The sequence below is a fragment of the Coregonus lavaretus genome, assembly GCF_964263955.1.
Source record: "Coregonus lavaretus genome assembly, chromosome: 28".
Lineage (NCBI taxonomy): Eukaryota > Metazoa > Chordata > Actinopteri > Salmoniformes > Salmonidae > Coregonus > Coregonus lavaretus.
In genome coordinates, this window is record NC_140015.1 from 33,935,437 (window position 1) to 33,956,610 (window position 21,174).

General features: G+C 40.1%; 2 protein-coding genes and 2 long non-coding RNA genes across 5 annotated transcripts; 2 read left to right on the forward strand and 2 right to left on the reverse strand.

The window, feature by feature from the left end:
* Window positions 1–987: 987 nt before the first annotated feature.
* On the reverse strand, window positions 988–10,760 carry LOC311104470 (uncharacterized protein). The gene is made up of 6 exons (XM_084146321.1): window positions 10,568–10,760; window positions 9,350–9,377; window positions 8,868–8,920; window positions 2,234–2,622; window positions 1,856–1,984; window positions 988–1,618 (listed from the first exon to the last, which is right to left on the reverse strand). Exons 2-6 carry the CDS (start codon window positions 9,352–9,354, stop codon window positions 1,541–1,543), a joined length of 654 nt encoding a protein of 217 aa, XP_084002447.1. The 5' UTR covers window positions 9,355–9,377; window positions 10,568–10,760; the 3' UTR covers window positions 988–1,540.
* A 2,097-nt stretch (window positions 10,761–12,857) lies between these two features.
* Window positions 12,858–13,784, forward strand: LOC311104474. Its single transcript, XR_014610165.1, has 3 exons — window positions 12,858–13,083; window positions 13,189–13,309; window positions 13,416–13,784. It is a non-coding gene; the product is annotated as an uncharacterized lncRNA (long non-coding RNA).
* An 85-nt stretch (window positions 13,785–13,869) lies between these two features.
* LOC311104466 (G2/M phase-specific E3 ubiquitin-protein ligase-like) lies at window positions 13,870–19,106 on the forward strand. Of its 2 annotated transcripts, XR_014610163.1 has the most exons (10): window positions 13,870–13,894; window positions 14,134–14,186; window positions 15,266–15,302; window positions 15,381–15,448; window positions 15,570–15,659; window positions 15,759–16,072; window positions 16,219–16,397; window positions 16,627–16,799; window positions 17,953–18,165; window positions 18,241–19,106. XR_014610163.1 is itself a non-coding variant. In XM_084146311.1 (9 exons), exons 4-9 carry the CDS (start codon window positions 15,435–15,437, stop codon window positions 18,080–18,082), a joined length of 900 nt encoding a protein of 299 aa, XP_084002437.1. In that variant the 5' UTR covers window positions 13,870–13,894; window positions 14,134–14,186; window positions 15,266–15,302; window positions 15,381–15,434; the 3' UTR covers window positions 18,083–19,106. The 2 variants fall into 2 exon arrangements, 1 of the variants encoding a protein (XP_084002437.1); XM_084146311.1 differs by having other exon boundaries at window positions 17,953–19,106.
* Window positions 19,105–20,783, reverse strand: LOC311104473. The gene is made up of 3 exons (XR_014610164.1): window positions 19,991–20,783; window positions 19,529–19,745; window positions 19,105–19,434 (listed from the first exon to the last, which is right to left on the reverse strand). It is a non-coding gene; the product is annotated as an uncharacterized lncRNA (long non-coding RNA).
* Between the last annotated feature and the right edge of the window lie 391 nt (window positions 20,784–21,174).

The window sequence follows — 21,174 nt, forward strand, 5'->3', positions numbered from 1 at the left end:
GCACTACTTTCAAGTCAACCTCATGTTTAACATGTTCTACATTTCATACCAAAATCATTGCAAAATAATTTAAAACCAAGTCATTGAGTTTACAATCAATTTAAGAGAAGATTTGGATATGACATTTAAAACATGCTACATGGGGTAAATGGACTTATCGGTTTTTGGTCCCAAAATGCTTATAAGCGTTTGTTGGAACTGGCTAGTTAATCATAATCAGTGTGGATTGCAGTCACCCTTTGTCCATCGACTGCTTTCAAGATAAGGAAACAAATATCTAAATATTTAAATTGAACACAATTGCAGTAATTATTCTCTTAAAGATTCAGACACTAACCGTTTCCTAGGTGTGAGCTGCCCCTGTAAATAGAAAATAAATATATCTTTAACAAACTAATTTAATAATAATATGGTATTAATAATCATGTTAAGATGATTAATATTGTCATTTTATTATTTATTTCTACTTACATTGTTGCTCATGATTGCGGTGGGTGCTGAAGCCAAGCAAATAAAAGACAAGAGTTTAGATGTTTAAGGGCGAGGCATGTAGCCTGGTGGACAGCAGGAAATGCATACTTGTAGTGTATGAGCTTTTAAAAGGCTTCTAAAGTTTGTAATTTACACTTTGAAATGTCAGACTTGATTTGCCCTAACGAAAAATTTATCAACCCCTAGAAATTAATTTATTATAATTATAATCCACATCAGGGGCGCAACTTTGGTTTTAGAAGTGGGGGGGCCATATTTTAGCTCGGAGGCGTCCGCAGGGTCCTTAAGCTCACCGTTGCCTCGTTTTGTATCACATTCCAATGATAAAACGGGGGAGGGGGGGGGGACAAAAATGCAATTTCAGAATGTGGGGTGGGGGGGTGGGACATGTCGTTAAGGTCTAGGATAAACTAAAGTATATTGTTCCACCAGTTGTGCTAGGATAAACTAAAGTATATTGTTCCACCAATTCTTCCAGAAGAAATCCAACAGATACACATAAACACATTTTTAATACAAATGATCAATTTATTTACAAAAAAATACAGATGTCATATGCATTCACTATACAAGAGTACTACCTATGATGAAAATAATGTCTGTCTGGAAAGTAATCATTTGCTCACATGGGTATTCATTATTTTAATTGTTGTTTTTACAGCGTCTATTTTAGACTTTATAACATTATTTTATCGATAGGTGGGGGAAAAGGTGCTTGTGCATTGATAAGCAAAAACGGCATTAGCGATAAGTAATAAAAGAAAAAAAGCACTTCTAATAGCCTATTTAACAGTATTGCCTGCTGAATTTGCTAAATAACTTTTCTTTCATGTTGCTTTAGCAAAAATGAAAATGTGGCACAGATTCCCTGTGGATTGATGGTTCAGCATTGTCTCAATGAATAGTTTGGCATTCGACTAGCCATGTGCGACATGCACGAGTAGTTACAAGCCTGCTTGAGTTAGCGGCAGCTGCATTATCAATCCACCTTCGTAGTATGGATGAAGCCATAGCTGGAATGTGAAGCTATCTTAAGCTGGCTAGCTTTTTAAAAGCCTGTGTATAATTCTCTGGAAGATCCGGTTTCGACTTGGCTCTTCATTACTTTGTTGTGCTGAATGGTTGACTGAAAATGATCAACAACATAGTGATTATGGAAAATCAGTTTACCTTAAAGTTTACCATAAGCATTTACGGACATTTTGACAGCCTTACATACACAAACAACAGTATTAGGGTCTGTTCACACAGGGGCGAGCATAGATCATTGATTTTAGTCTTAAACTGATTTCAATATACACACTTTTGTCATGTTTTGTTATGTGTCTCATGCCCTCAGTCTGAATCAAACAGTAATTATTACCTCAGATTGCTTGATTGCTTTGAGATCCTCCAGCATCTCAATCGCCAATCTTCTTCGGAAGTGAATATGCTCATCATCGATTTTCTTTATTTCATCACATTGCATCTCTTTCTTCATCTCTTCCTCAAACTGAAAAAAGAAAACCGTTGAATAACTAGACTACATTGTACATCCGGCAGCTTATTCAGTGCAAGGACACATCATGTCTCAATTTAGGAATTATTCAAGAGCAATGACATGCAGATCAATGACATGCAGACCAATGACATGCAGACCTACTGCAGCTGAGGATAACAACACATGATTACCTCGTTCATTAACTTCAAACAAAATAAGTTAATACGTTTGCTAAGTTCATGTAATATTGCAGGGTCTTACCAATTCCTCAAAGCATTCTCCAAATCTGAATTTCTCCAGTCCTGGAAACTCAGCTCCAGTTTCAAAGAGATCCTCCAAGCTTCTGGCAACCAGGTGTAGAACATCAAACTCATAGGCGTAGACTTTGCCATCTTCACATAACAGGAGAACCAGCTGCCATCCTGCCGATGAACAGCGGAAGTCATCCAGGGCACCAATGACCACCATCTCCATTCTCTCTGGAAGGTAGCAGTCTTTCCAAACTTCTAACTGTTCACCATCTCCAGCGTGGACAGTTTCCTCCAGACCCCCGATTCTCAACTCATAACTTTTCGGCTTTGCAAGAGGAATCTTGCTGTCGCGATGTTTGGACACAATCTCTTCGATTTGGCCGAGGAATTCTACAGCATCTATGGCAACAATTGACAATAATTAGAAAGCATATTTTACATTCTAATTGTCAAGAGTACAGAACATTCTACGTACAACCTGCAAACATAGAAATAACAGGTTTAAATTGTAATGTATTATTAGCTCTTTCCTTTAACACACAACAATGTATGAGCAAGCTGGTGCTCACATAACAGACCTTCAACCGTTGTTCCTGGATGCTTTCATGTTGTGCTTTTGGCCTGAGCTGTCGCATTTTCTATCTTTGAAGGTATAGCCACAGCGCTGGGTATAGGCTCAGCTAGTTGTCTCGCACTGTGACGTATTCCTGTGATCCAAGATCCAACTGTTCACCCCAAGAGGTAGGCTAGCTTCTTTGCTCTAGAAGTTTGTGCAAATGGCTTTAATTGCTGATGGCAGTGTTGTATTGAATCCTGGTGCAACTTCATGTTTCAGTGGTGCTTTGACTCAAATCACGCAGCTAAATCCCATTAGCTGCTAAGGTTGCTGCGGAGAGGATGAGGTCAAATGTGGATGAAGTGGAGGCAAGCTTGTTGCTGTCACAGTACATGTTTCCAGCTGTGATGACATCTTCCTGTGATCCAAGTCAACTGGTGCACCCAAAAGTGGTAGGCTTCTTGCTCCAGAAGATTGTGAAATTGGTTTAAAGTGCTTTTGTAGGTAGCATTGTGTGGGTCGGTGCTACAGTCTTAAAATGTTCATCTTCCAAATATCCCCTTGATTTCGTACTCTGGACCTGACAGCAGTGGTAACTTGTGATGCAGCAAGGGCTTCACTAAGGTCAATAGACCTTATTCTTGCCACGGCCATGATTGTTAGAAATCCAGGTTAACAGGGTAGGAAGCTGAAGTGTTTCATCAAGTCTATGGATAAAAGTAATGAAGCGTTCGTCAAGTTCAATCTGATAATTAATACGTTGATTGAAATTCAGAGTGCCTAATTTATTATTTGACTGCCAGCCCTAACCGAGACAGAGCACTAAACATGATGAAAGACTAACCAGGCAGAGCACTAAACATGATGAAAGACTAACCAGGCAGAGCACTAAACATGATGACAGACTAACCAGGCAGAGCACTAAACATGATGACAGACTAACCAGGCTGAGCACTAAACATGATGACAGACTAACCAGGCTGAGCACTAAACATGATGACAGACTAACCAGGCTGAGCACTAAACATGATGACAGACTAACCAGGCAGAGCACTAAACATGATGACAGACTAACCAGGCTGAGCACTAAACATGACAGACAAACCAGGCAGAGCACTAAACATGACTGACTAACCAGGCAGAGCACTAAACATGATGACAGACTAACAAGGCAGAGCACTAAACATGATGACAGACTAACCAGGGGAGTAAACTAGACAAGGGATAAAAGCTTAGACAACAACCATCCTGTGAAGATGTGTCTTAGTGAGGACCTCAATTGGTGTATGGGTTGTGAGGTTCTGACATGGAGAGGGAGGGAGTTCCAGAGTTGGGGGGCTGCACTGCTAAAAGCACGGCCTCTCATGGAGCGGAGCCTGGTGTGAGGGATGGTGAGGAGACCAGTGTCGGAGAAGCGCAGTGAATCGGTGGGAGTGTAGGGGTGCAGGAGGTCAGAGAGGTATGTGGGTCCCAGTCCATTTGTAGGTGAGTAAGAGTAGTTTGAAGATGATCCTGTATTGAACTGGGAGCCAGTGACGTTTGATGAGGGTTGGGGTGATGTCCCAAGGCATGGTGTGAGTGAGGACTCTGGCAGCTGAGATTGAATGTATGGAAGTCAGTCCAGTGTTTTGGTGGGGAGTCTGTAGAGAATGGCGTTGCAATAGTCCAGGCGTGAATGAGGGTTTTAGCAATGGGGTCAGTGATAGGGGGTCCGATTTGTGACATGTTTTTGAGGTGAAAGATAGCCTACTTTGCGTTAAACATAGTGTACGTTGGTTAGCATAGGGAAAATATAGCTTTGTCTGGTGGCACAAAATATACAGCTATGTTTGAATGTCCAATGGCGCAGGCAATTACTCGAACACTCAATTCTCAATTAAACTTTAATTTTGGAAATGTATCATCTGAGTCCGGAATGATTCTTGAATAGAGGTGGTGAAAAGGGAACAGGGTATCATAGACACTCATTGACCCACACAGCAAAACAAACTCCTCACAGCTGAGACATCAGTCCGAATGTCATCACCCATCACCTTCATCCATGTTTTCTTCTGTCACACTGCTCACATGCATTTACCTGCAGATCCAAACACACCTTGATGGAATGTTTCTTCTTTCACACCAATTGAACACTTGATAGCCTACCTATATAATGAGATATCTTCATCCAACATTTCTTCTTTGGCACTGATGAATCTGGTGTCCAGAGCTATCTGTACTCTCTGACGTCCAGGACACACCAACTTTCAGAGAGATTCGTCACGCATCACGGCCAAAATCCTAGTTTGAAAATGCGCTATACTACTCAAACTTTCGCACAGGCACATGCAGTGATTTAATGCTTGAGTCACAGGTATATCTCAACATAGGAATTCTGCCACTATGCATTAAGACGACAGAGGAAGAAAAAGCTCTGATGAAAACTCTGAAAAGATAGCAGCAAAGATGTGTTATAAACAATTGTCAATAGGTTATGGCATAAATCAGACAAACGTTATATACTTGATGTGTTCCCATTTAGAGCCGTGACTAGTTAGTAATGCTTCTTTCAATTGATCCCAAATGTACAGTAGGACATCTGAGATACGAACATATCAGAAATTGAGGTTGTTTGGAACACTGAATTCTGAAAGGCCCATAACTTTGAAATTCACTTAAAGGAATAATTAGTGATTTTGGCAATTGTTCTACTTACCCAGAGTCAGATGAACTCATGGATACCATTTGTATGTCTCTGCATGCAGTTTAAAGGAAGTTGAAGGTCGTTTCTGGAGGGAATGCTAACTAGCATTAGCGCAACGAATGGAAATCTATGGGATCAGCTAGCATTTTGATTTCTTTGTGGATTTTAAAGAATAGGCCTTATACAATATAGAATGACAACCAATCATAAATCATGAAGACACTCTTTTCATATAGTGAAGGAGGGGCCCTAGTGGCCACTCTTCACCAGTAATCAAGCCACTTTATCTTCAAATGACATTCAATTTCTCTATCATGAAATTTGAATGTTAATTTAAATTGTTTATTGAAAAACAATAAACATGTAGAATATGGAGTCTAAACCAGGGATTACATCCGATTGCGAGTAATTGGCAATGCGGCTTTTAAAGGCAATGTTCACGAGTTCACGGAGATCGCATTCATGGTAAATGCTGCATATGTCTGCTATTCATTGACTACAGCTCAGCGTTCAACACCATAGTGCCCTCAAAGCTCATCACTAAGCTAAGGACCCTGGGACTAAACACCTCCCTCTGCAACTGGATCCTGGACTTCCTGACGGGCCGCCCCCAGGTGGTAAGGGTAGGTAACAACACATCCGCCACACTGATCCTTAACATGGGGGCCCCCCCTCAGGGGTGCGTGCTCAGTCCCCTCCTGTACTCCCTGTTAACTCATGACTGCATGGCCAGGCACGACTCCAACACCATCATTAAGTTTGCCGATGACACAACAGTGGTAGGCCTGATCACCGACAACGACGAGACAGCCTATAGGGAAGAGGTCAGAGACCTGACCGTGTGGTGCCAGGACAACAACCTCTCCCTCAACGTGATCAAGACAAGGAGATGATTGTGGACTACAGGAAAAAGAAGAGGACCGAGCATGCCCCATTCTCATCGACGGGCTGTAGTGGAACAGGTTGAGAGCTTCAAGTTCCTTGGTTTCCACATCACCAACAAACTAACATGGTCCAAGCACACCAAGACAGTCGTGAAGAGGGCACGACAAAACCTATTCCCCCTAAGGAGACTGAAAAGATTTGGCATGGGTCCTCAGATCCTCAAAAGGTTATACAGCTGCACCATCGAGAGCATCCTGACTGGTTGCATCACTGCCTGGTATGGCAACTGCTCGGCCTCCGACCGCAAGGCACTACAGAGGGTAGTGCGTACGGCCCAGTACATCACTGGGGCCAAGCTTCCTGCCATCCAGGACCTCTTTACCAGGCCCTAAAAATTGTCAAAGACTCCAGCCACCCTAGTCATAGACTGTTCTCTCTGCTACCGCACGGCAAGCGGTACCGGAGCACCAAGTCTAGGTCCAAGAGGCTTCTAAACAGCTTCTACCCCCAAGCCATAAGACTCCTGAACATCTAATCAAATGGCTACCCAGACTATTTGCATTGCCCCCCACCCCTCTTTTATGCTGCTGCTACTCTGTTTATTATCTATGCATGGTCACTTTAATAACTCTACCTACAGTGAGGGAAAAAAGTATTTGATCCCCTGCTGATTTTGTACGTTTGCCCACTGACAAAGAAATTATCAGTCTATAATTTTAATGGTAGGTTTATTTGAACAGTGAGAGACAGAATAACAACAACAAAATCCAGAAAAACGCATGTCAAAAATGTTATAAATTGATTTGCATTTTAATGAGGGAAATAAGTATTTGACCCCCTCTCAATCAGAAAGATTTCTGGCTCCCAGGTGTCTTTTATACAGGTAACGAGCTGAGATTAGGAGCACACTCTTAAAGGGAGTGCTCCTAATCTCAGCTTGTTACCTGTATAAAAGACACCTGTCCACAGAAGCAATCAATCAATCAGATTCCAAACTCTCCACCATGGCCAAGACCAAAGAGCTCTCCAAGGATGTCAGGGACAAGATTGTAGACCTACACAAGGCTGGGATGGGCTACAAGACCATCGCCAAGCAGCTTGGTGAGAAGGTGACAACAGTTGGTGTGATTATTCGCAAATGGAAGAAACACAAAAGAACTGTCAATCTCCCTCGGCCTGGGGCTCCATGCAAGATCTCACCTCGTGGACTTGCAATGATCATGAGAACGGTGAGGAATCAGCCCAGAACTACACGGGAGGATCTTGTCAATGATCTCAAGGCAGCTGGGACCATAGTCACCAAGAAAACAATTGGTAACACACTACGCTGTGAAGGACTGAAATCCTGCAGCGCCCGCAAGGTCCCCCTGCTCAAGAAAGCACATATACAGGCCCGTCTGAAGTTTGCCAATGAACATCTGAATGATTCAGAGGAGAACTGGGTGAAAGTGTTGTGGTCAGATGAGACCAAAATCGAGCTCTTTGGCATCAACTCAACTCGCCGTGTTTGGAGGAGGAGGAATGCTGCCTATGACCCCAAGAACACCATCCCCACCATCAAACATGGAGGTGGAAACATTATGCTTTGGGGGTGTTTTTCTGCTAAGGGGACAGGACAACTTCACCGCATCAAAGGGATGATGGACGGGGCCATGCACCGTCAAATCTTGGGTGAGAACCTCCTTCCCTCAGCCAGGGCATTGAAAATGGGTCGTGGATGGGTATTCCAGCATGACAATGACCCAAAACACACGGCCAAGGCAACAAAAGAGTGGCTCAAGAAGAAGCATATTAAGGTCCTGGAGTGGCCTAGCAAGTCTCCAGACCTTAATCCCATAGAAAATCTGTGGAGGGAGCTGAAGGTTTGAGTTGCCAAACGTCAGCCTCGAAACCTTAATGACTTGGAGAAGATCTGCAAAGAGGAGTGGGACAAAATCCCTCCTGAGATGTGTGCAAACCTGGTGGCCAACTACAAGAAACGTCTGACCTCTGTGATTGCCAACAAGGGTTTTTCCACCAAGTACTAAGTCATGTTTTGCAGAGGGGTCAAATACTTATTTCCCTCATTAAAATGCAAATCAATTTATAACATTTTTGACATGCGTTTTTCTAGATTTTTTTGTTGTTATTCTGTCTCTCACTGTTCAAATAAACCTACCATTAAAATTATAGACTGATCATGTCTTTGTCCGTGGGCAAACGTACAAAATCAGCAGGGAATCAAATACTTTTTTCCCTAACTGTACATGTACATATTACCCCAATTACCTCGACTAACCGGTGCCCCTGCACATTTTATTTTTGGTATTCTTTCTTAAAAACGGCATTGTTGGTTAAGGGCTTGTAAGTAAGCATTTCACTGTAAGGTCTACACCTGTTGTATTGGGCGCATGTGACAAATACAATTTGATTTGATTTGATTTGAGTCAGACATTTCCTTTTAAAGCCACATTGGGGAGTGGCTGAACACAAAGGCCATTGGATGACAATACACTACATAAAGAAAAGGTCAGCTGGTACCTTCTTTTTCCCTCTCACAGAGAAGAAACTTCGCCTTTATCTGCTGTAATAACCTGTATAAAATGATAAAAACAGTATAAGTATTGTTTTATAAAAAATTTACAATTATGTATTAATTTTGCCAAAACATTTGTAAACATTAAAATAAGAAATACACATTTGCAAAGTAGGTAAGAAACCCAGACATGGCTTGAGTAAATTCTTAAACTATTGGAATTCAGCAAGTCAATAAAAGTAATAAACAGTGTGGTCCACAGGAGGTTGGGGAGGACGGGCCTGTGGTAATGGCTGGAGTGGAATTTGTGGAATGGTATCAAATACATCAAGCACATGGTTTCCATGTGTTTAATGCCATTACATTTGCTTCGTTCCTGCCATTATTGTGAGCCGTCCTCCCCTCAGCAGCCTCCACTGGTGTGGGCCAATGTCATTACTGTTTAAATAAGCTGGGGCCTCATTTATATATATTTAAATATCTTTACCCCATTGATGTGGTGATTCACACGATGACTGTGGGGTGAAAAACAAAAATGCAGGTGAATAATTAGGGCAACAAAATCACTTCAAACTGGGGGAAACCACATCAAAATTAATAAATACTACCCATAAATATATCACAAATATTTTTTGATAGAGCTACATCCCATCAATGCATTGATCTTTTTTTGCACTAATTATCTTGCACTGACTCTATGCACACACACTGGACTCTACCCACACACATACTTACAATGACACCCCAACATACACACATGCATGCACCATTCTTTTACTTTTAGATTTGTGTGTATTATTGTGTAATGTTGATATTAATGCACTGTTGGAGCTAGGAACACAAGCATTTCACTACACCCACAATAACATCTGCTAAATATGTGTATGAGACCAATAAACATTTATTTTATTTGACACACACTTTCAAACCCACCCCATTCGCTGCTACTACTGTCTATTATCTATTATGTTGCCTAGTTACTTTACCCCTACCTATATGTACATAGCTACCTCAATTACCTCGTACCCATTCACATCAACTCGGTACTGGTACATCCTGTATATAGCCATATTATTTTACTCTTTATTGTTAGTCGTTCACTGTGTATTTATTCCTTGTGTCACTATTTCTATTTTTGTCTTTAACTCTGAATTGTTGGGAAGAGCCGTAAGTAAGCATTTCACTGTTAGTCTACACCTGTTGTTTTTGAAGCATGTGACACATTTATTTAAATTATAATTTCACGTGTCACTCCAATAAATAGTTCATTTGAGTGAAACACACCAAATAAAGTTGAAATAGGCCTACATGAAATAAACCATATTAAATGTATCACCTAAACAGAATAAACCATGACTTAACTCTTATCAAAGTTACAATCAGATTAATCAGCAAGCGCATCTGAAATTGAACCGCATTCCCTTCCACGTAGGTTAGGCTGCTTAGCTCATGGCTCTCTCAAGCCAAACTAGCCAAACTATAAAACACTTTCTTCTCACCAGACACTTTTCTTCACCAGACTCTTTAAAACATTTTAGAGGTATTTATTTATTGGGAGGTTATACATATGGAGTGTGCGAGTCTCTTTGTTTTTATAGCTTACAGTTTATGCCCTGTTAGTCAGCACCTCTACACTAAATAATTGTCTCTGGGTGTGCGCCAGCTCATGCTTTTTATTAAAAAGGTATTTGGCAGCATAGCTTACCAGATTCAAATGTAGTGTGAAAGAAATGTAGAAGCAACTTAAAATATAAAAGTTTAAACTGCCAACGCCTGTCTTCTTTGGGGCTGTTCTGTAAAAAGTTGCGTGACTTCTCGTCTTTTTTCTCTTCTTCCTGAACAAGGTTGTTGTTTTCTCAGAAGGAGCTGCATACCAATATGGCGACCGGAGTATGGGCGAGTGGTTGGGTCAAAATTAAAGTAATGCGTGTGGAAAGGAGTGGGTGTGTCGAAAGGAAAGTAGTGGGCGTGTGGAAAGGAGTGGGTGTGTTGAAAGCGCTCTGCTTCGGTTTCTTACCACGCAACTACCGTACATTTGAGCTACCGTACAGCGAGAGTTTGGACTTGTTTTTAAGCCAGAGGATGAGTCTGCGTCTGAGTCGTATTTCACTGTTAGTTTTCCACAAATAAGTGTACATTTTCAGTTATAAAACTAACAATTGTTTATTTTTGATTCAAAGTATTTATGATGGGTGTACTGTTGCTTCATGCGTTGTATGCATGTGCTTACTGTGACACTCACCCTGCTATTGGCTAATAGGTAGCTACTTCCCACGCCTTTGCAGGACAGTAGTGTAGTGCTTGTCAAGCTGGAGTGCATGACACTGTCCCAGTGTTGCCATTCATGCCCTCCCCATTGAGTAGTAAACTCTGTTGGCCTTTGGATCCCAAACTGTTGGGTGTGAGGGGACATCAGGGGGGCCACAGGGGTTTCCACCAACAAGAGGGGTGTGAACAGTTTGTGTCATGAACAGTGCTTGTACCCATAGAAATAGACGTGGCGCATGTGCGCAAGCGCTGGGGGGGGGGGGCACGAGATGTTCCCCAATGCTGGGAGGGGGGCCCCAAGTGAAAAGGTTTGGGAACCCTTGATGTAGGCTATGTATCAAGGTGACATTTACAGTAGATGGTTATCAATATTAGTTATTTATTGTGTAGCCTGCTATCTTATTTGAAATAAAATCGTGTGAGAGAAAGAAATTGCCACGTTAGCTACCACCGGCGACACGACCGTTATACCCAGTAGGAAGCACTTCAAGTCGGCAGGCAGGCCGATACAACACCTGTGCACTGGTCGCTGGCTTATCGACACGCCGGGCAGCTATTTCTTGTGTAGGCTGCTATCCTACTTGAAATAAAATTGCGTGAGAGAAAAATATGGCCACGTTAGCTACCGCCGGCGACACGACCGGAAGCACTTCAAGTCGGCAGGCAGGTCGCCTGGCTTATCATTGAGACCAGAGTCTATTCCCAAGGGAGCCATGTGAACATGAACACACAATTCAATACAACATAAAGCAAAATAACAACATCAACACAATACAATAAATACAACAAGAATAATCAAAACAAACACAACTGTCACATATTATCGCCCTCAAAATGTATCTAAACTGTCCAATGGAGACCAGCGAGTCCAACTTCAAGGTGGCCTGAAGGCTATTCCACCCGAAAGGTGGCTGGTTCTAATCCCCGAGCCAACTAGGTGAAAAATCTGTCGATGTACCCTTGAGCAAGGCACTTAACCCTAATTGCTCCTGTAAGTCGCTCTGGATAAGAGCGTCTGCTAAATGACAAAAAAAAATAAAAAAAATAAAGCATTTTCCCCCAGCTCAGTGCTGCTATCCTCACAAGGGGAGGTTGTAACTGTAAGTCGCTCTGGATAAGAGCGTCTGCTAAATGGCTAAAATGTCAATGTAAATGTAAAACAGGGGTACCAATAATTATGACTCCTATCTTTTGGAGAAAAATATATATTACTTGTTAAACAAAATATATTTATCTTAGCAATTGTTTTAGTATAAAAGAATATACATTTTTTGTGATAATTTTTTTAGCATACAATATAGCTTAGTATTTGTATTATTTATTTTATGCAGTCTTTATTGCTGATCTTTATCAAGGGTGCCAATAATTCCTGAGGTGACTGTATGTCAAGCACGTGGAGTAATGAATCAGGATTCCATGCAGAAGTGTTTACTACGGTGGCCGGGAAGTGCAAAGCAACATTACAAAGAATGAAACACTTTTACAAAGCTCAAGACAAATTTACATTTTGGAAAACAAATTTACATTTTATAAAACAAATTTACATTTTATAAAACAAATTTACATTTTAGAAAACAAATTTACATTTTAGAAAACAAATTTACATTTTAGAAAACAAATTAACAAGACGCAAAACACTTTTACCAGTCCCGAAACAAATTTACAAATTACAGATTCGTTACGGAAAGGGAATGTACCATATACCGGAAGTGACGAGCGTGGTCTTTTCGTGTTTTTGTTGTGGAGGTTATGGCGTCAAATAAGTTTATGGTGACCGCCCGAACATGGACTGCGGCCGAGGGATGTTTTGCCCGTTTTGTGGCAAACACATGAACAGCTTAACGCGGTTTTGCTTTACGTGTGGTCGGTGTTTGGAGTTTTTAAAGGACGCGGACAAGACGGAAACATTGAAAACACAGGGGACGTCTCGACAGCCGGACAGTGCTATGCAAAGTAAGTTTAGCAAAACCAAAACGCTAGCTATCTAAGGACAGTAACGCTAATGATTTTTCGAGCGGCTTCTAACTTTCTGTTTCGGAACTCTGTCCATTTCTGCAGAACAACCATGCCCATCATACAAACAGTTCATGGAGTACAGAAGCTCGAAATCAAAAGAACGACAGTCTTTTAACTATGGGCCAAAAGGAAGATATAGGCCTAAAAAAGAAAACACGTCCAGGTAAGGTGTACTGACCGTCCTATACAATTTTGCAATGCTCTATATGTATTTGTGTATATTTATTTTACCTATGTATACATTAATTATATCTTTGTTATTTTACTAGATAAACGTAGGATTGATGGTGCCAAGTGGAACTGATTTAAAACCTCTAAGAGGGAAAACACTACAGTTATTTACAGACCCAGAGGTAGCAGCACCTGATCTACTGAAACAAGCTGTCCAGAAAATGACAACATTTAACAAGGACATGTCCTTTTGTATCCAGACTGCTCAGAGGTGGTTCATGTGCCTGGGTCAGAAAGGCCATTCAAATTGGCAGAATATAAAAAGGAAATAGGAAAGGCATATTCCAGGATCACTTTTTTCATTTGCCTAGAAAAACACTATAAAAGAGGTTAGTGGATCTCATGATTCAATATTTTTACATATTTAGATACTCTGCTGGAGGATAGATAATGGTTGTTTGAATTATTTTTTTCAGTGGATGATACCTCAGACTCTGATTCTGAAATTGTCATCACAACAAGGAGCACGGCTGAACTCAATCGTGCTGACACTATTTCTCTTTTTTAAAATGTTTATGTATGTTTGTATTTATTCATTTTCATATAATTTATTAATTAGATGTACATTGGATTTTAAGCATAAAATCAATGTCCTGGTCAATATTTTAGTGGAAAAAGGCTTGTTTTGATTATTTTGCAGTAACTATTATACAGTAACACAGACAACCATTCAGCATTGATATATACTGTATGTGGTAATGGAAAAATAATGGAACCTGTTGAAAGTTGTTGATCATTTTATCCGTTTCCTCTCAGGTTTTTGAACCACAAAATCGAAGTACTCCCAAACACAAGCTGGACGATGAAAGGTATGTGTTGCACACTTGGACACAAAGGAATTTTCACACGTGCAATAATAATTCATATTTTGTTGGGCTACAGTGCTTTCACTACCAGGTAAAGTGCAATTTCACATTTTTTTAAAAATTTAACTCGCAAAACTGATAAAACTACTAGCAGATATTTCACTACTTATTCACATACACATTATACATACATTTATATTGCTGCACATAAGCTCAACGTTGCTACATGCTATCAGCTGTTTCTGTAACTGACTGCGGTGCCCCCTCGCTCCCTACCTAAAGGACCCACAGCTGCCTGTGTGAGCAGAGCTTTACAGAATAAACCCACTGAAATACAGTTGCTCTTGCAGTTGAATAAACAAAAATTAACCAAACCATTAAAAAAAACACGTGAGAATGAAGTGGGGGGTATCCACTGTCCATTCATATGTCCCACATCACTGTCGATCCTGCATAGGTACTATAGGCCTTTACTGAAGTGGCACGGTCATCCAGAACCAACTTAAAGAACTCCAACACGTTTCGGCATCTAGCCTTTGTCAGGGAGTCAAATAGATGTAATGAGAGACACTGGGTTTTTTCTAGTGGTAATCCACTAATAGGAAACATGGGACACATCCATATACATAATGTTGACATGATTTGACTATTGTAGGCCTGAAGGACACCTACTGGTTTTAAGATGTCTACAACACCTACTCTAGCCCAGAACACCTTGGACACTAGAAAAGACCCATTGTCTCTCATTTCATCTGTTTGACTCGCTGACGAAGGCTAGATGCAAAAACGCATTAAAGTTCTTTTAAATTGGTTCTGTATGGCTTGGCCACTTGCAATACAAGCATTTTAATAGTTAAAAAATAGTAGTTTGAGCTTTCTTTTATTTTATACCTTTTCCATTAAAAAAGAAACTCAAACTAACTCAGAATTGAGTCCAGGAAGCGCTCCTATCCACATGTTCTCAAAATAATCTTTTTTTTTAATACATCTTTCTGTTCCCTCTACTACTACATGCTACTCAAAGCTACATTATAGCCTTTATCATGGAGCTAATAATTTTAATATGTTTTATCATGTTTCAGAGATGCACCAGGACAATCAACAATTCAGCCTGGACAGGTAATAAGGCAGAGTGTGGCAGCATGACATTTCTTGCTTTCAGTGTTGTTGTTTCAGACATTTTAATCTTTTTTTCAGATAGTAATATCTGATGCTGAGGATCTGGATCCACCGGAAGCAAATCCAGAAAACATGTCTTGCTACAGGTAAGTAAAAAAAAAAGAAAAGATAATGACTGACATAATTTAAATGTATTGAACTGATTACATGGGGAAGACATTTTTGTTTGTAAGATGTTTTAACATGGAAATGGCAATTTCCCAACAGTAAATACACAGACCTGTATTCACCAAATGTTGAGCAGGAGGACGAAGAGCCGGTTGCTGTCAATGTGAAGAATTTCCAACACACAGCAATGTAATATGCTTTTGACTATAGCACTCCAGTTTTTTCACTGTACAATAGTTCTTGTATATCTGGAATATCCACAAATGAATTAACTTTTTGTCATTACAGGGAGGAGACGGACATTGCATTACCTGACATCGTAGCAAACCTGTCTCTTCCTATTGATCATAAAAAAGTCCGCCGGTTTAACATCTCAAGGGATAATGTTTGGGATGGGGCAGTCAGAGGTTTCAAGCGTACAACATATTCTGAAACCTGTGACATGCTGGTGAAATTTACTGATGATACTGGTGTTCTGGAAGAGGGAATTGACACTGGTGGTCCAAGACGAGAGTTTTTAACTCTACTGATGAAACACCTAAAAGACCGGCCCATTTTTGATGGACCAGAAGGACATCGGTTCTTGGTCTACAATGCAAAGGGTATGCATATTGGTTGGATGTGTACTATAGGCTACTAATGGTTGGTTAATGCTCATTGACCAGATATATCACATGACATATGCTTGCATATTACAGTATATACAGTAATGCATTGTTTTAATTTTGCAATATGAATTCATTCACAGCTGTTAGGGAGGATGAATACTACTTGGCAGGAAAGATGATTGCTGTGTCAGTTGTGCATGGAGGTCCAGGACCCCATTTCCTGTCAGAAGATCTTGTACATTATCTTGCAGGCCAGCCTTCATTCAAAGCAACAAATAATTTAATAACTGATGAAGAAATAGGGAAAGCTTTGCAAGAGGTGAGAATAGCATAAGGGTATGGTAGGGCAGAGTTTTTCATACTTACTGCAGTGTTTTTGAGACAATGTTTACTTCCTATATCACGTGCGGAATATATTTAATTAATTTATTAGTTTTTGATAGTGTAAGATTACACCTTGCTATGTACGTTATTAAAAAAATAGGCAAGGAGATACAGTGCATACAGTTATTGACTGGGGTGTTTTTGCCCATTTTCATGTCTTTCAGATTGAGAATGCTGCTTCATTGGATGCTCTGCAAGAATGTATGATGAGACACAGCACAATGTTACAGACAGCAGGTTGTCTGAGACATGTGGCTACTGTGGAAGAAAATAAAGAAAACGTGTCAGACTACCTCCAATGGTATATCATTGACCGCAACTCATCTGTAATTGACAGGTAAGATGATATTTGTAGTGATGAGATTTTTATTTATTTATGTATGAATTTTTTGTTTGAAATGCCTCATGGTCCCCATCTTTGGTTTATGCAAGTATGTATATCTGTTATCAATTTGTCCTTAATCAGAATTTGTACCTTAGTGTATTTCAACGGATATGTGATGTCACTTCATTCTGTGTCAAACTACAGTGCCTTCATTAAGTCTGCACACCTTTATAGATTCAATTAAAAATATATTTAAATCCTTTTCCTCATCAATCTACACACAATACATCATAAGGACAAAGCAAAAACAGAAATTAGATCTTAGGTTTCTCCTCCTGACTAACTCTTCCATAGAGGAAAATCAGTCCAGTTACCCCTTAAAGTGATCCATCCACCTCTGCTGCACATCTGGCAGCAGAGTGATGGTTTGAGGCTCACTTTACCCATCAAACCCTTGATGACTTGCTGCTGTTTATCCAACCACCTGCTCCATACTGTAGCAGTGTCATTTACATATGGATCTATTTCTGCCCTCAGTTCTCATAGAGATCCTGACATGCAGAGAGGTTTTAGTATCTCTTGTAAATGTCCCTGAAAATCAGATATAAAGAGTGTGGTGATGTTGTGTGTAAAGCCTGTAGCTTCATACACGAGGAATCCAGGCTGGAATTACTTCCAAAGGTGCTTCAACAGTGTACTGAGAAAATTGTTAATTAACTTGTGCGAATGTGATATTCCAGTTTTTAATTTTTATTAAATTTGCTACAATTTCTAAAAACTAGTTTTTGCTTTGTCACTATGATGTATTGTGTGTAGGCTGATGAGGAAAAATATTAATATTACTATTTTAAATTGAATCTATAACGAAACAAAGTTGTGAAAAAGTGCAATGGGTGTGTAGACTTTCTGAAGGCATCGTGTGAGTGCTCAAGCCACCCATCCGTCTATGTCATTCCAGTCTTTTGTTTCTGTGTGTTATACTTACAGTTTGTAACAATTAACGTTTAATGTGCAATGCAAAAATAGGGTTTTTGAAATCAATTTTCAACAATGTTAAGGTGGATAGTAATTGTAGAGAAGAGAATATTTAATAGTTTTCTTTAGATAATTTTAAATTCAATTGGCACTACACAGCAGTGAAACAATGTTTGTGTTCACTCTGTAGATTCAGAGATGGTCTTTCAACCCTGGAGTTTTTGACTGCACTACAGCAACACCCTACTTTGCTGGCCCCTGTCATGTGCCACTCTGAAAGGCGACTCACTGCTTTTGAACTTGAGACTCTTCAAACCTGACCTCAGTCCTTCGGGGAGTAATCGAAGACTTAAAGAAAGTCAAACCATGGCCTACTGGGCAGACTATCTCCTTGATTGTGAAGGTTTGTTAGTTTGTTTTTTATAACTAGTTAAGAAAACACATGGCAGTGATGTATCTGAATTGTTTTTCTTTGCAGAAGGCCAGGCTGCTGTGTCTGTGGAAGATGTTTTGATGTTTGCTACTGGGCTGTCTTCACTTCCCCCATCTGGCTTGGAACCACTGCCTCAAATAGAGTTCCTGGAGGACTCTGCGTTCCCAATGGCAAATACATGTTCAAACTCCTTGAGATTACCACTCCTAGACTCATACACTTTGTTTAAGTCACAAATGGACTTTGGAATTCAAAATAGTCCAGGATTCGGCTGTTTCTAAGCTATATGATGGATGACCCCTAGAGTTAAGACTCTGAAAAAGTTGTTGTTGTTAAAGGTTAGGGTTGGGCATCATTTAGATTTTAACGATTCTGATTCCAATTCTGATTCTTCCTTTTGATTCCGGTTCTTATCGATTCTCGATTCCGATTCTTTGAGTGGTGGAGTTGAAACGGGTCACATGCTTATTTCACAAATAAGAGGAAAGTTTTATTTTGATTCAAAGGTGGGTTGCAGTTTGACTGGGCTTTTTCAATGTAAAATAAAGCCACAATAGAGCACCGCTTACTGTGCTCCATGGCTGCAACACAACAAGCACCTGGCCGCTACAGAAACCAAAACTTGCGCATGTTAAATTTGGAACCCATGATCAGATTTGAAACCCAATCCTCCAAAACGATTCCAATAAAGAAACAATTCCGATGGAATCGTAATTTTTTAACTATTCCAAGTAGGAATTGGTTCTTGATGCCCAACCCTATTAAAGGTGCACTTTTAAAGTGCAGTTGCCAAAGTTGTTTTTATAATGTTACTGTATGTGAGCATGTTCTTTTCTCACAGTAAACATTTTGAAAATGTTTTAGATCCATTACTCTCAATACTACAAAAGTGTAATAAATACTGATTACTATTTTTGATTAATTTACTTCACACTTAAACAATTAAGCTTTGGGTGACAGATTCATAAATATTGTGTTCAGACAGACAGCAGTATTCCACCACTACAAAAAACCCTCCCTTTTTGATCATTTCATAGCTGAGCCATTTCTTTTAGTTTCATGTACAGTTCGGATGCAGACTCCCAGTTGTCTGGCTTCTGTAACTGATTGTGTTCCATGGCAAAGTCCAAGTACTCCTGCATGTTTGGGTCCCCACAAGGAGTCATTGACAGGCTAGCCTCAGGAAGGGCATCCAGTTCAGCTTGTTCACTTTGAAATCCGCAGTCTCTGGAGCCAAACCTATGTTAAATAGAATACATAATTGCATTTATTTTCATTTAAGCTAAAACGTTACATTAATGCTTTTATCTGTTTATTATCACCAATGTATCACCTGTGTGGTAAGTAGTAGAGTTCATTGGGCACTCCTCCTGGACATGCTGCTGTTCTGGAAGGGCGAATCCTGTGGCTGTTCCACAGTCACACACTCATCCAAGTCCTTCTGAATAACATCACCAAAACAATATCTCAATAGGCATTGATGCTCATGACTCCCGTTGAAGTATCCGGCATCTCTAAGGTCGGCAAATAACTCCATCCAGAACTGAGACCTATAGAAATGGATACAAATGTTTAGTTATACTATAAATAATAAAGGTTAGTTATAATGAAATGTATGGTCTGTGCATCTTTTGGTCATTCGATTTTCTTTTCAGGAACAGCTACTTTTCCTGACGGGCAGGATTTGCTTTACAAATTTGTATTGATAATTATTGTGCTCGTTTTTCATTAATCGTTCCTGAGAAGAAAATCGAATGACCAAAAGATGCAATGACCCTTTATGAAGACAACTCACCTTCCCTTTCTAAATATAGACCACCAGGACTCAATACGCTGGTTATTTATAGATGAGCCGTACATGTGGCTGGACGCTCCAGAGTAGTAGTCACTGTGATGGTGGCGTAGGGTACATTGAATTGCAGCCATTATGCCGTTCTCAGTGCCGCAATCAGTCCTCAGTCTCATGGGGATGACACCGAGGTTTCGCACACATGACATGAAATAGTGAGCAATCACTGTTGGGTTATTATTTGTTGGTCCACATTGAAGCCACAATACTTTACGTGAAAATCCATCTATGCATCCCGAAATGGCCAAACCGAATGGCTTAAGTTTGTCATAACCATCTGCGTGCCACATATAGTTAGGTCCCATTGAGTAGTTGTCCAGGTCCACGAAGTTCAAATCTGAGGGCGTTACTCACGGCGTTTGGCGAGGAATAATCCTTTCTGCGGTACAACCCGGCTTCGTTCAGTTTACTTTTAAGAGTCCTCAAGCTGATGTTTACACCGTGTAGACTTGACATCATGTCCACGATTACAGCGTACGAGTGACCCTCGTTAAAATATTGAACGCAATGATGCAGTATGTCTGGTGTTTCCGTCTGGTCCGCGTCCTTTAAAAACTCCAAACACCGACCACACGTAAAGCAAAACCGCGTTAAGCTGTTCATGTGTTTGCCACAAAACGGGCAAAACATCCCTCGGCCGCAGTCCATGTTCGGGCGGTCACCATAAACTTATTTGACGCCATAAACTCTACAACAACAACACGAAAAGACCACGCTCGTCACTTCCGGTATATGGTACATTCCCTTTCCGTGACGAATCTGTAATTTGTAAATTTGTTTCGGGACTGGTAAAAGTGTTTTGTGTCTTGTTAATTTGTTTTCTAAAATGTAAATTTGTTTTATAAAATGTAAATTTGTTTTATAAAATGTAAATTTGTTTTATAAAATGTAAATTTGTTTTCCAAAATGTAAATTTGTTTTCCAAAATGTAAATTTGTCTCGAGCTTTGTAAAAGTGTTTCATTCTTTGTAATGTTGTTTTGCACTTCCCGGCCACCGTAGTGTTTACTCTTCATAGAAACACATATCACTTTGTCGGCCTTCCCAATGAAAACTAGTTTGACAATGTTTAACATAAATCTTATGGAAACAACATGTTGTATGTTTCTGGACGATCCATCATGCTGCCTT